Source organism: Mus pahari, chromosome 17 (genome assembly GCF_900095145.1).
Source record: "Mus pahari chromosome 17, PAHARI_EIJ_v1.1, whole genome shotgun sequence".
Lineage (NCBI taxonomy): Eukaryota > Metazoa > Chordata > Mammalia > Rodentia > Muridae > Mus > Mus pahari.
The window spans coordinates 6153155-6166703 of NC_034606.1; the positions used below are offsets into that span (position 1 = coordinate 6153155).

Consider the following 13549-nt stretch of genomic DNA (forward strand, 5'->3'; position numbering starts at 1 on the left):
CTCACTCTGTAGACCAGGCTGGCCTCGAACTCAGAAATCCGCCTGCCTCTGCCTCCCAAGTGCTGGGATTAAAGGCGTGCGCCACCACGCCCGGCAAAATAAGGATAGTTTTAAGCTTCAAAACATGAAAAATTGTTTCTTGTATCTTTTGGGAGGAAAAAGTGATTGACAATGTATAATTAGTTTTCATCTGTTTGATTATTCTATGAGAATTTTCAGAATTACATTGATTAACTTAAATAGAAAAACTTAAAATGAGACACTTCATCTTATAGTTCCTTTTTATAATCTGTAAATAAAAGAAATAATATAAATTACTTTTAAGATTTCTTCTGGGTTTAATATCTTATAATATCAAGATTTGTGCTATCTTATACAATTCTTGAAATATCTGATAAACGTATTGCTACTAGATGAAGCAAAGTAGTATTTCTATTGCTTTAATAACTTGGAAACTAATCAGGAAGTACATTGATTTTTATTATTGTATATAGTATATTTTGTGAGTTAACCTTTGTTTTTATCATTCTCTCACATATAATATTAAGGTTTTGAGAAACTACTATTTTACAAACCGATGGTTTACAGAAATTTGAAGAATGGACAAAGCAAATTTATATAATTAAATAAACTCTTTTAAGAGGATTCTAGTACATCATCCATGGTTTGTAGAATCAAATTTTGGAAAGAAGTTGAATTTCCAGGTACTCCACAATGACAATTATTTAATTAAAAACCGAAGCTGGGTGGTGGTGGCACACGCCTTTGGCACACTTGGGAGGCAGAGGCAGGCAGATTTCTGAGTTCGAGGCCAGCCTGGTCTACAAAGTGAGTTCCAGGACAGCCAGAGCTACACAGAGAAACCCTGCCTCGAAAAAAACAAAACAAAACAAAACAAAAAACAAACAAAAAATAAAAAACAAAACAAAACAAAAAACAAACAAAAACAAAACAACCACCAAAAAACCCGAGTAGGACTGTGTTTGAAAGTTGGGTTTGGCTGATGGCTTCATAATAGGTACCAATTTGTCACATAGATTGCATGGTTGACAGTTTCCTTCTATTGAGTGAACTAAGTATGTAGTATCAAGATTTGATAAACATGTATTTAATCTCATCAATTTATAATACACCTGAAAATTTAGTATAAACACTTAAACTTTAATGTTAACTTGAGAATGTATGAGAGGTACACAGTCTTAGAGTCTAAATAAACCAGTACATCTGCTTCCATTTATTTAGGAGAAGGGTAAACCTACTGAACACACAGGAGGAAAAATTATGCTTATGTCTGCATTTGCTATCTCCTTGCTTTAAGACTCTTGGAGAATTTGAGCTTCTCAACTCCTAATGTAGCTTTCAGTAGCCAAGGTGAACTGCTTATCAGTAGCTAAGGTGAGTTTCAAGTTAGGAAATACTATTTAGAATATATGGGAAGATTGACAATATCTGTAGAAATTCTAATATTAACAGAGACTATATGATAGTTTAAGATACTCCTATAAAATAGTTCAATTCAGATATTATCCCCAAACAATTGGACAATGAAATCATTTTTAAATGTATTTCCAGTACTTACTTTTTAACTTATTTTAAATTAAAATAATTAATATCCATAAAAGAATTAAGACCTTGTAGTCTTTTGAAATGATATTTTTATAATTCTTTCTCTGTAAATGTCTTAGAATGCCACTAGATTTTACTTACTCTGGTTAGACTTCCTGTATCCTTTTTGATTTTGGACTAATGCTCAGATTTCCTCCTCAAATTTTTAACTTTTAAAATAGTATTACTACAAGTTGTCACCTAAACCAGAAAGCCAGTTCTCAGATTTCTTTTCTTTAGCACTCTTTCCCCACAAGTTTTAAAAGTGGAATATTTTTGTTTCTAAATGTGTAAATTACTGATGATGTCTCTTTAGATTCTCATTTATTAGTCTTCTAACTGGTCTGTCTGCTCTAGTCTTGGCTTCTCAAAAACATACACACACTGCAATAGCTATTCCTTATCTCTTTTTCTGGACTTCTTTTTTTCTTTCTTTCTTTTTTTTTTTTAAATTATTGGTTATTTTGCTTGTTTACAATTCAAATGTTATCCCACTTCCTGGTTCCCTCTCCAAACACCTCCTATCCCACCCACTCCCCCTGCCTCCATGATGGTGCTTCTCCACCCAACCACTCCCACCCCACCCCCCTAGCATTCCCCTATGCTGGGGCATCAAGCCTTCACAGGACCAAGGGCCTTCCCTCCCACTGACGCCTGACAAAGCCATCCTCTGCTACATATGCGATTGGAGCCATGGATCCCTCCATGTTTATTTTTTGGTTGGTGGTTTAGTCCTTGGGAGCTCTGGGCGTCTGGTTAGTTGATATTGTTGTTCTTCCTATGAGGCTGCAAACCCCTTCAACTCCTTCAGTCCTTTCCCTAACTCCTTCATTGGGGTCCCCCCTGCTCAGTCTGATGGTTGGCTGCAAGCATCTGCCTTTGTACTTGTCAGGCTCTGGCTGAGCCTCTCATGAGACAGCTGTATCAGTCTCCTGTCAGCATGCACTTCTTGGTATCAGCAATAGTGTCTGGGCATGGTGGCTGCACATGGGATGAAACCCCAGGTGGGTCAGTCTCTGGATGGCCTTTCCTTCAGTCTCTTCTCCACTCTTTGTCCCTGTATTTCTTTTAGACAGGAGCAATTCTGGGTTAAAAGTTTGAGAAGGATGTGGGGTGGTCCTATTCCTCAACCAGGGACCGTTTCTATACCATTAAGAGTGTCATGGTCTGTTCCCCAAATAGCTTTACAAGCACTTCACTTGGTTTTCTATGTCCTAAACGAGCCACAAGTCATGAACACTTCTCTTAAATTATTTCTGTCTGTGTCTGCTCTGCTTTGGTTCATTATTTTACGACTGTCAGAAATATTCTTCCCTCTAGGCCTCACCCTAAAACCCTTTCCTACCTGATGAACAGTTGATTTGGTCAACATAAGCATTATCTCCTCTGTGATCCTTCTTAGGACATCAGCTGCCTGCTCTTATGTGATACACTGGATTATTCAGATCTTTAGCCTAGTGTTCTTGAAGTTTATTGTTAATCGATTGCATTTCTTAAATTCAAGTTCTTTACTCAGTATATGTTTCTGTGTACTTGGTATATAATCAGTGTGTTAACTGTTGAATGAATGAATGAAAGAAAAATATTGATGTACATATCATAGGGATGGTATTTTGGGATTCATATCATTTTTTAAACATTTAATTTTACTTTTTTTAAATAATAATTTTATACTAGATAATTTTATACATTTATACGTCAAATCTTGACCATATGTCTACCCCATCCTCCCTGCCTCCCCTCAAATGTCCCACAACTAGACTGTCTCAAAAAATCAAAAGGTGTGGGCCATCTGCTGGAGCAGAGGAAATATACTAGTGGAGACACATTAAATAAAAAGAATCTTCCTCCCCAGCAGCTCTCAACTGTCCATGACTTGTCAATGAGGGTGGGGCATAGAGAATCCCTCCTGCCCTAGGGAGAAATTTGGCTGGATCAATTGTGTAGTTCTTGTGCAAGTAGAAGATTGTTTGTCACAGCACTCTTCCTCATCCTCCAGCTGTTAATTCTGAGTTCTACTTCACAGTGATCCCTGAGCCTTGGTAGTGGTGTTGGTGGTTATTGATAAAGATGTCCTGGTTAGACACTCAGTGTCTTACTCTCAGCACACTGACTAGTTTTGTGTATCTCCATTGACTTCCATTCACTGCTGTTGGCTCCTTGCCAGCAGGTCCTGGTGAGAGGAGAGAGGTCCCAGTCCTGCCAGGGTCTCTCGGGGGCTGAGTGAGAAACACACTGAGCTGGGAGTCTTGTCGAAGCAGGAACTCAACTTTATGGCATCAGCCTCTTGCTTATATAAGTTCTGAACATAAGGAGAGGGATTTTTGGTAGGGTAAGATGACATAAGAGGCGGGGAAGGGTGACAGAGGGTATGGAGTGACTGACAGGGCCAATGGCAAAGCTCTACATCAGCAATGGTGGGGCAGAGGCAGGGCCAAAAAGTCTTGCTGAGTCACCCCATACTAAAGTGACAGACAGGTCTTAAAACTTAAGCCAGGCTCGGGTTTGCCCTCAAGGCCCAAACCAGGGCCAAAACTGGGCACAACACACTGTAAAAAAAGATTCTTTGACAAAGGTTGATAGAAGCCTAAGTCTTTACATATAAAAAGATATGTAGAAGGCAATTTACTGACATGTCCATTTAGCAAAATAAAAATAACAGTTCCTGTCCTAGGGCCTCTGGCCCTCCCCTGCTGTCTTCAGAGACATAGGTGTTACACTACCAGGCATGACATTTTTTCCTATGGAGCAGCCTCAAGTCTAACCAGGAGCTGTTGGTTAACCCATAAAAATTGTGCCACGATTGCACTAGTAGGCTCACCTAACCTGGTAAGATAGTTTTGTAGTATGCAGGGTCAGCACTGGGTTAGGCCATTCATATAGTTTCTTCCCTAGAAACTACATAGCACCTTTTGGCACTAGGAGTGCTAGCCTACAGGGAAGACGTTTCTTGGCTAGTTTAAGATTGGTTTCTCAATGTTCTGTAGCCATAGGGCTTTCCATATAGCCTTTCATTGGGCTAGCTCCTTCTCAGCCATTTTCTCCGTATTCTGATACCTCTACCTGATTAAGCCTTTCCGCCCTCAGGACTCCACCTCTCTACTTCCATTTTAGCTATCAGTTACTATTTCCTATCCCTTAATTTATCTCCTTCCCCAAGATTCCCCTTTTTATTATTTAACTTTTTACTCACTCATTGTGAGTTTTCATCATGCACCCCAGACCACTCATCTCCCCTTCCTGCCCTCTGTTCTTGCATTCTTCCCCTGAAAAGTAAGAAAGATCTTGTTGTAGAAGCTGTAGTGTGCCAAGACCACTCTCTAGATTTCTGGCTTCTACATGTGCTGCAGGATCTTCATATGAGAGAAGACAACTGTGTTTGTCTTTTGTGACCTTAGTTATCTCACTGAGTATGTACCTGTACCTATTTTCTTTTCTTTCTTTCTTTTTTTTTTAGTTCCATTCATTTCATTTTTTAAAAAACTGAGTAATAATTCAGTTTTATAAAAATCAAAACTGAGTATATGCACCATCTTTTACTTATTCATTCATGTGTTGATAGGCATCTCAGTTGGTTCTATTTCCTAGCCATGTTCATAGATGTACAAGTGTTTTTGTGGTTGGGTATGACATACTTTGAGTATATATATGTGCTCAGGACTAGCATGACTGGGTCATATGATAGTTGTATATCTAGTTTTTGAGAAACATCTGGACTGCCTTCCAAAATGGAGACGAATGCATTCCCACAGTCTATAGAGCCCCCCCCCCCGCACTCCCCGTGCACCAGCGTTTATTCCTGATGATAGCCATTTTCATTGGGGTGAGATGGAATCCTGAAGCATTTTTAATCCTGATGGCTAAGGATGTTGAACAGTTTTAAAAATGTGTTTCCTAACTGATTTGCATTTCTTTTGAGTTTCTTAATCAGTTCCAGAACCCATTTTATTTTTATTTTTACTTTTTTAGGAAGGTCGCATATTTTCTACATGTTTAGATTTTTTTAAGTTCTTTGTATATTCTAGACACTAATTCTGTCAGAAGTGTCTGGAAAAGATTTTTCCCATTCTATGGCTGTCTGTTCCCTCACTTGACACTTTTATTTGCTGTACAGAAACTTTAGATTCATGTGTTTCCATTTGTTGATTGTTGGTCTTATTTCCTGTGCTATTGGAATCTAATTCATAAAGCCCCTGCCTATAAGACGTTGTGTGTTTCCTACTTTTTTCCTGTGGCAGTTTCAGTTCTGATGTTGAGGTCCTTGATCCATTGGAGTTGAATTTTGTGCAGGGTGGGAGATAAAGAGCTAGCTTAAATTTTTAGCACATTGAAGTCCACTTTGACTAGAACCATTGTTGAAGGTGCTGTCTTTTCTGCAATGTATTGTTTTGTCATCTTTAAAGAATAACAGGTAGCTATAGTTTCATGGACTTAGATCTAGGTCCCAATTCTATTTTATTGAGCTCTGCAGAGCTCAGTATATGTAGAACAGCACTTCAGAAGAAAGCTCTGTTGTCTTTTTTTTTTTTTTTAAAGATTTATTTATTTATTTTTATAAGTACACTGTCTTTAGACATACCAGAAGAGTGCATCAGATCCCATTACAGATGGTTGTGAGCCACTATGTGGTTGCTGGGAATTGAACTTAGGACCTGTGGAAGAGCAGTCAGTGGTCTTAACCACTGAGCGATCTCTCCAGCCCAAGCTCTGTTTTCTTGAGGCTGACAATTGGAACTAATATAAAGGTCAACCTCAGAGGAAGAATTTAATTTATTTTTTTTTTAAAAAAGAGGCAAGGCCTGAGAGAATATTATAGTGGAATGAAAGTGGAACCTTTCAATTGATTAAAAAAGGCCACAATGAAAAAGAAAATGATGATAGTTTAAGTACAGAGAGTAGAAAAGCAGCAAGGTGGAGGGATACATTGCTCTTTCTGTAAGTATATAGGAGGAGATAAAGACCATTTGGAGGAGGGGTTTTGAAGGGAAACTAATGTCTTTTGACTATGTATTTTCTTTGATTTGTTTCTACATTTACAATATTTGAACTATGTCCCACAATTGTCAAATATAATATTTTATCAATTTTTCTTTTCATTTATGTAAAATTTAGAAGAAATCTAAGTTAATAATTCATTTGTGAATCAGATATGCATAATTCATGTAATAATTCATTTTGTCTACTTTTGATAGTAGTTGATGAATTGAACAATGTTATATTTTATCATTTTTATATGTAAAAGATTTATTTCTAAACAGTTTTCAAATCATTTTCTTTGAGTTCAGGATTTAGTGTGAAAGGGCATTTTATCTTTTGTAACATTTGGTTATTTAATTGCTCTTATGGAAATTATTTTGTTTATATATCAATATATTATGATATTTGGCATGCTTTTATTTGAATTTAATGAAATAAATGGGAAAATTTCCCTCCTAAATATAAAGTTGAAATTTTAGAATTGAGTCAAACTGTAAACATTTTCTGACTTCCATGTCACTAATGAACTCTTAAGAGCTGCTCTTATTTTATAATGGAATTAATCATTCCTCTTTTTTGTTTTGTCTTTTCTGTCTTTTTAAACTTGCTTTCGTGGATATTCACACCAGGAGGACAAAGTGGTTAGAGTCTTTTTCTTTCTGTCTAATATACTTTTTCTTATTGTTATTGCCAATTTAATTTTATAGTTGCATTTAATTTTATTTGTCTAAGTATTTTGTTAGTTATATTGCATGACAGTTGCTAAACAGTATAGCACATTTAAGCATATTAAGCATGCTGATTTTACTGAAAACAACTTGCATTTCATTGTATTAGAGGTGAAATATTAATTCTTTATATCCCTTAGTTTTTACTAGTTGATACTTTGTTTATTGTGTCTCTGGTGGAAACCATTACCACCTACTGATTTTGCGCCCATGCAGTCCTCCCATTCTCGAGACCCTGAAAAGACTGAGGCTGCTGCCTCACAGAATTGTCCATGGTCATCAGTACCTTACGTGTTTCCCACAATTCACTCTTGGTCAGGTTTTATAAAGTTTTATTAAGTTTCCAACTTAATACCTGGAGCCAAAGACTGTAACAATAAACTAAAATACTGTTGAAAGTGGGTTCACTGAAACAAGTCTCTTGTGCTTATCATAAATATTTAATACATTGCTGTTTTATCTCAATAGTTTTTTGAGGAGTTAGTGAAGTTTTTCATAGTTTGACATCTGCCCAAGAACGTCTGATTAGCATGTAGATCTGCTCTAGAGACTGGTGACTCTGCATATAAAGATAACAATATTTTGGTTCTGATAACTTTTAATGAGTCAAACTCAGACTTGAGCCCTTTTAAATGGCACACATTCAAAGTAGTTAAAGGCCTCTAAGCAGTACCATGTTTTAACCACTGGGAAGGCTTTGCTTCCTTTCACAGTCTTAAGCTACCCAGTTGGGAACAGTGCAGCTTGTGGCAAATGTTACCATGAATCTGGAATGATAGCTTAGAGTAGAAGAAAGGAAACAACAATTATTACTTTTTCTTTTAAAAGTCCTGTAGGAATTCTAACAACCTTAGAGGCTATTTTGAAGATTAACAGGTCAATTAATGTACAAACTGTGCATCATCTTTGGGGTGACTCTTCAGAGAACCCATGCGCTTTCTTCTTCCCCACAGCTTCCCCACAGAGAGACAACCCGTGTGGTTTATGACCTTCAGAGTCTCTATGACAACTTTTGTGTTTGGAGTTAATATAGGTTGCATAATGGTCTAACTACTATCTGATTGTTTGTTTTTTTGTTTGTTTTTGTTTGTTTGTTTTATCATGCCTCCTGAAATTGAAAATGTAGTGATGGAAACCTAGTTTTCATGTGCTGACCAGACTTCATTCTCACTGTCCAAAATCAGCTAAAATTAAACATGGCTTCTAGCAACAAGTCACTCTTATACCACCGTGTAATTAGAATTATAGCTTATGATTTATTTTCTGACATTTTATAAAATGTGAATAAAAAGGTCACCAGATAATTTGTGTCAGTGGTGGCTCCTCAATATTTATTCTCAGTTAGAAGAAGGTTTCTGTAAGAGTTAATTTTACCCATAAATATTTCAGTAATTTGGGAGTGGAAGTTGGGTTGCTAATGTCAGATTTCATGTTCATGTTTTAGAAGCCCTTTCTTTCTAGGTGTCTACCTGAAGATTGGCTTAATTAGAATAAAATAGCTCTCTCTCTCTCTCTCTCTCTCTCTCTCTCTCTCTCTCTCTCTCTCTCTTTAAAAAGTAGCCCAAAGATAAGATGTCTTGGGTCCACTATGAGCATCCAGTGTCAGATGAGGCAGCATTTTCCTGGGATAATTAGGCAAGTCCTCCCCAGAGCCCTCCCGGTGTCTGGGAGCCAGCAGAAGGGATTCTCACTGAGTGGGGTAACTTGTCTTCAGCGAATGGCTCCCACTGTCACTGGCTGTGAAAGCCACCCCAACAGTACCATTTACTTGGGAATTTAAGAGTTATATATTAATAAAAGTTATTGAGTTGTCCTTTGAAGTGCTTGTTTCAGAAAACTGATAAACAAGAAATAGAGACTTTAAATTTGGGATAAGAATGATCCCCTCCCCCCTCTAAGTTCTGTGTGAAACATTAAACTTCTGTAACTATTCTGGTTAACAGCTCATCTTTTGATGTATGTAAGGTTTAGAGCAGCTCCACTCCTCAGCAGCATTCATGAATTTATGTCATTTATGTGTATAGCATTTTGGAAAGCATAAATTGTGACGTAAGTTATCATGGTACTTCTTGATGACATAATGTAGCCATCAAAGTTAATGTGAAGTGCTGCTTCATATTTGCTTGGTAAACTCCACAAAGTCATTGTTTTCACATTAAACATGAAAAAAGATTTCATGCTTATCAGTCCCTAGTTAGTTAAGGTTGACTAGTAGAAAAAATGTATTAGTTTGTATGGATTTGGAACATGCAAATAAAGCTACAGACCAATTTGTGATTCTTGTTCACAGAAGGTTGTAAGCTGTTAAACACTTGAAAAATGTTTTACCGATATAGTTAGGAGTAAATTCAATTTTAATTTAATTTTTTTTCTGTCTCAAAAAGCTTTATTTTTAACTTGGTCCAAGACTTGAGAGAGGCTCCAGAATGGTTCAAAGCTGTGTGGTGGCTTGAGAGGTTCATTCACGTGGAGGTCTCAAGGCGGGCTGGTGCAGAACAGAGCAGGGAGCCCCTTGGAAGGCACAGAGGCCTCCTAGTTGTGCTTGAGAGTGAGGCGCTCAGAGATACTCGCCCAGAGATCCCTGGGGAATGCCAGTATGCGCTGGTTATGGTCCTGTCAGCCTATGGAGGTTGGTCAGGTGGTTACCCATCTTCTTGATGAGCTTCACCCCCATATCCAGGAATGGCTTTCCAAGAAGTCACAGAGACGACGGTCTGTGCAGGCAGAACCCAGGGCATGCAGATCCAAGAAAGCCTGGTTCAGGTTCTTCTTCAGGGCCAAAGCAGCTTCCATGGTTTCCTGGGTTTTACCCCATTCACCTTGAGATGGCTTCTGCACATCCTGGAAGAGTGCACGCCACCCCCACCTCTCCCCCACCCACCTACCCCCGTGATCGTTCTGCAACTTGAGGAGGCACTGGGTGCCCTCGATCTTCTCAGCCAATTCACAGAAGTGGCCTATGCCCTCCAGAGCCACATTTGTCATCCTGATCAAAAAAGAAGCCCAGAGGCCCGCAGGTGCAGGTTGACCAGGCAGTTTCCACTTTGGTGGAATAATTCTGTCGAATCTGAGAGGTCATGGCTGATCCGTAGTATGAGCTAACCGTGAATAGACACTACAGACTGGTCCTAGGATCCAAAGGCAGCAAGGAGATGGTCCTGGGGGCAGCGGCTGAAGAGACTTGTAAGGCGACTGGAAACCAGTACAGTGGGAATCCCCTGGTCTGTTCCGTCCAAACACTGTTGAAGCAAGACACAGATCCATGGGTGTGGGGCTGTCAGGTGTAGGGGAGGAAGGAGAAGGGAGAGAGCCCACTTTCGGCCAGAGTTCCTGTGCTCTGGGCAGGTGGATGCAGGAGGACTGCCGGACCACTCTCCTGGGTGGGCATCTGGCTGTGAGAAGCCACTGGACCCCACTCAGAGGGGGATAGACAAAGGGCAGCCCCAGATACCAGGGGCCCAGGGGCGACACCCTTGGTCCCGGAGTTACAGGAGAGAGGGCTGAGGGAGAGAGGTTCCCATGCAGGCAAGAGTCTTTAGTCTGGTCTGTGGCTGGAGCACAGGGAGGTTAGAAGCGGCTCATTAGAAGAAAGCCTATCCCATCATCCAAGCACAGTGGGCCTTGATGAACAGAGACAGTCTATGGTTTTAGAGCTTTATTGTAGGAAGGCAAGGAGAAAGGAAAGTAGGTGGAAAGAGAGAGAGAGAGAGAGACCGGCCATAGCCAAGAAGAGGGAAGGGGAAAGAGAGAGAAAGAAATAGGCTAGAGAGTAAGAGGTTAGAGAGAGAGAAAGAGAGGATGAGGAGAGAGCGAGGTGGGGTCAAGCAGCCCCTCTTATAGTGGGCTGTTATCTTGTTATTGCTAGGTAACTGGGAGGAATCTAGCCTGAAGGTCAGAAGCTTGGGATGTAGTTTTCCCAGGAACCTCTCTTGTGGGGGTGGTAACTTTGACAGGAGCCAGGAGTAACACCTTCCACCCCATGTAGGTGAATTATCACCACCGGGTCCTACCAGGGTTCACAGCCTCAGCTCGACTGGAGACTAGACTGTCGGTGTATAGCCCATTGCCTCACATACGGGACCTGCAAGGCGCTGCTCCAATTAATTTAAATTTTAGAACCACATGAATCTAATTGTTAAAACAACTAACCTTGATAGCAAATACTATTTCTTTAGCCCCAAGGGAATACACAGACTCCTATACTCATATTAGCAGTAGACATACAAGCTTTACAGTTCTCCCAAACCATATGTATGTCAGTACTAGTCTCATAGAAGGCAAGGATGAGAATGAACAAAGGTTTTTCCTCCTTAGGGACAGAATTAGGAATACAAATGACAGTGAGGAAAGGGCTTCTTGGATGACTGAATTGGGGTAGCTGGACAGGTTGAAAAGAAACAAAGTCACTCCTATAGACTTCTCTGTGTACTGTGGATAGTGAACACCACACATTTCTATTCCTCTGTTTTGGAATGTGAATTGTTCCTGAAGTCACCTTTTCCTTTGTCAATTATCAATTTTTTTAAGTATATAAATGATTCACACACCAGGCACCATGATGAGATTTGCTTGCTTTTAAAGATCTTGGTTTGGAGTTTGTTTATATAATTAGAAGAGGTTTTAGAATCGCATTCTTTAGGGAAGAGGCAAATATATTACATGTAAAATATGTTTGAAAGGTTGAGCAGATGAAAATGTGCACCCTACTTAGTGGGGTCCCAACAGATATTTGCAGTTTCCTTTTCTCTTGCTGTTTATATTTAAACAGTGTGAAACCCCACAAAACTTTCTTAGCTCTCCTTGAAACTGGAAATGGTATATAATACAGTTCTAGTACATGGCATAGAAGAAAATTTCAAAAGGTTTCTGGGAAGTCATGATATTCAGCACAAAAGTTAACACTACCTGAGATGATATGTTATATCCTGACATGATTTGTCATTTGTTACGATGAAAGAAAGACCAAGAATATTAGAGTCCTTAGGATGTATTTGAACAGATGTTCTTTGTTTTTATTAGATATTGTATTCATTTACATTTCAAATGCTATCCTGAAAGTCCCCTATACCCTCCCCCCACCCTGCTCCCCAACCCACCCATTCCCACTTCCTGGCCCTGGAATTCCTCTGTACTGGGTCATATAATCTTCACAAGACCAAGGGCCTCTCCTCCCATTGATGGCCGACTACGCCATCTTCTGCTACCTTTGCAGCTAGAGACATGAGCTCTGGGGGTACTGGTTAGTTCCTATTGTTTGAGCAGATGTTCTTTAGGGACAGAACCAGTGAGTTTATTGGACTGGGTTTCATGGCTGGAGGGTACATAGTCAACAGTGGCTTGGCGTGCTGGAAAGGCAGAGTACCCGAGAGCTGCTCAGTTCTAGAACCTAGACGCCTCAGAGCTGTTGGGGTGGGGCAGCAATGTTGGAAATCTGTGTTGTGAGACTAAGGAAGCTGGCAATGGCCAAAGAATGTCCAAAGAAGCAAAAGCAGCAGCAACAAACAGTGGTTCAGAGGGAGTGGCGTGTGCACAGCTGGCGGGTTTTTCTTCTTTTATGTCTGTGCACCTGTGTACCCAGACTACCGGGTGGTAAGATCACTAACAGGGCAGGCCTTTCCTCCTTAGTCACTTTCTTATATGTCAATCCTTCTGAAAAAATACTGTTGTATGTACATCCAGAAGTGTGCTTCACTAGTTCTGTAGGAGTTTCTCCATGCAACAAGATGAAATTTAAGAGTTGTCATCACAGTCATTTACCCAAGGCTGTCAGATGTTGCCTGAAATATTAAAAAAGCATCCCATGCTAGTGCTGGCTATGCTCTAATAACGTGGTTTCCCTGACCCCAAGATTCCCATGGTCCCTATGTGGTGGCCGCCCAACTTGACCAACTGTTCTCTTGCTGTGGATCCTGTTCCCATTCCTAGCCATCTGCCCTCTGTGGTTGCTGTCACAAATCCCTGTAACCTGGTAAAATCAAAACTCTAGAGACTTATAATTTATCAGTCAGATTTATATCAGTAGATTCTCAACCCACAAAATGCCCACATAATGAACTCAGAGTCAACTGATATTGATATGGATTGGACAAATTGTCCTGTATTAACCCATCCCTTCTATGATGTCCATAGCTGCCTGTGGCTATTTATTTATTTACTTATTTATTTTTCAGTTACAATTTGTATTTTTTATTAAAACAAATGAAGATATTCCTCAAGAGACTTATTTTTCTCATGGCATT

The 13549-nt window shown here is 39.6% G+C and overlaps 1 protein-coding gene and 1 pseudogene across 37 annotated transcripts in view; one reads left to right on the forward strand and one right to left on the reverse strand.

The window, feature by feature from the left end:
* The window catches only part of Rims2 (regulating synaptic membrane exocytosis 2), a 498312-nt gene that overhangs the window by 97296 nt on the left and 387467 nt on the right, over positions 1-13549 (forward strand). For 28 of the 37 annotated variants that reach the window (XM_029547766.1, XM_029547754.1, XM_029547763.1 and 25 more), the window contains one exon: positions 7212-7223. The exons of the other annotated variants lie outside the window; for them this stretch is intronic. In XM_029547766.1, the coding sequence (XP_029403626.1) occupies positions 7212-7223 (12 nt within the window). The remainder of the gene's footprint in view (positions 1-7211; positions 7224-13549) is intronic. 37 annotated transcript variants of the gene reach the window in all.
* LOC110334753 lies at positions 9843-10389 on the reverse strand (annotated as a pseudogene).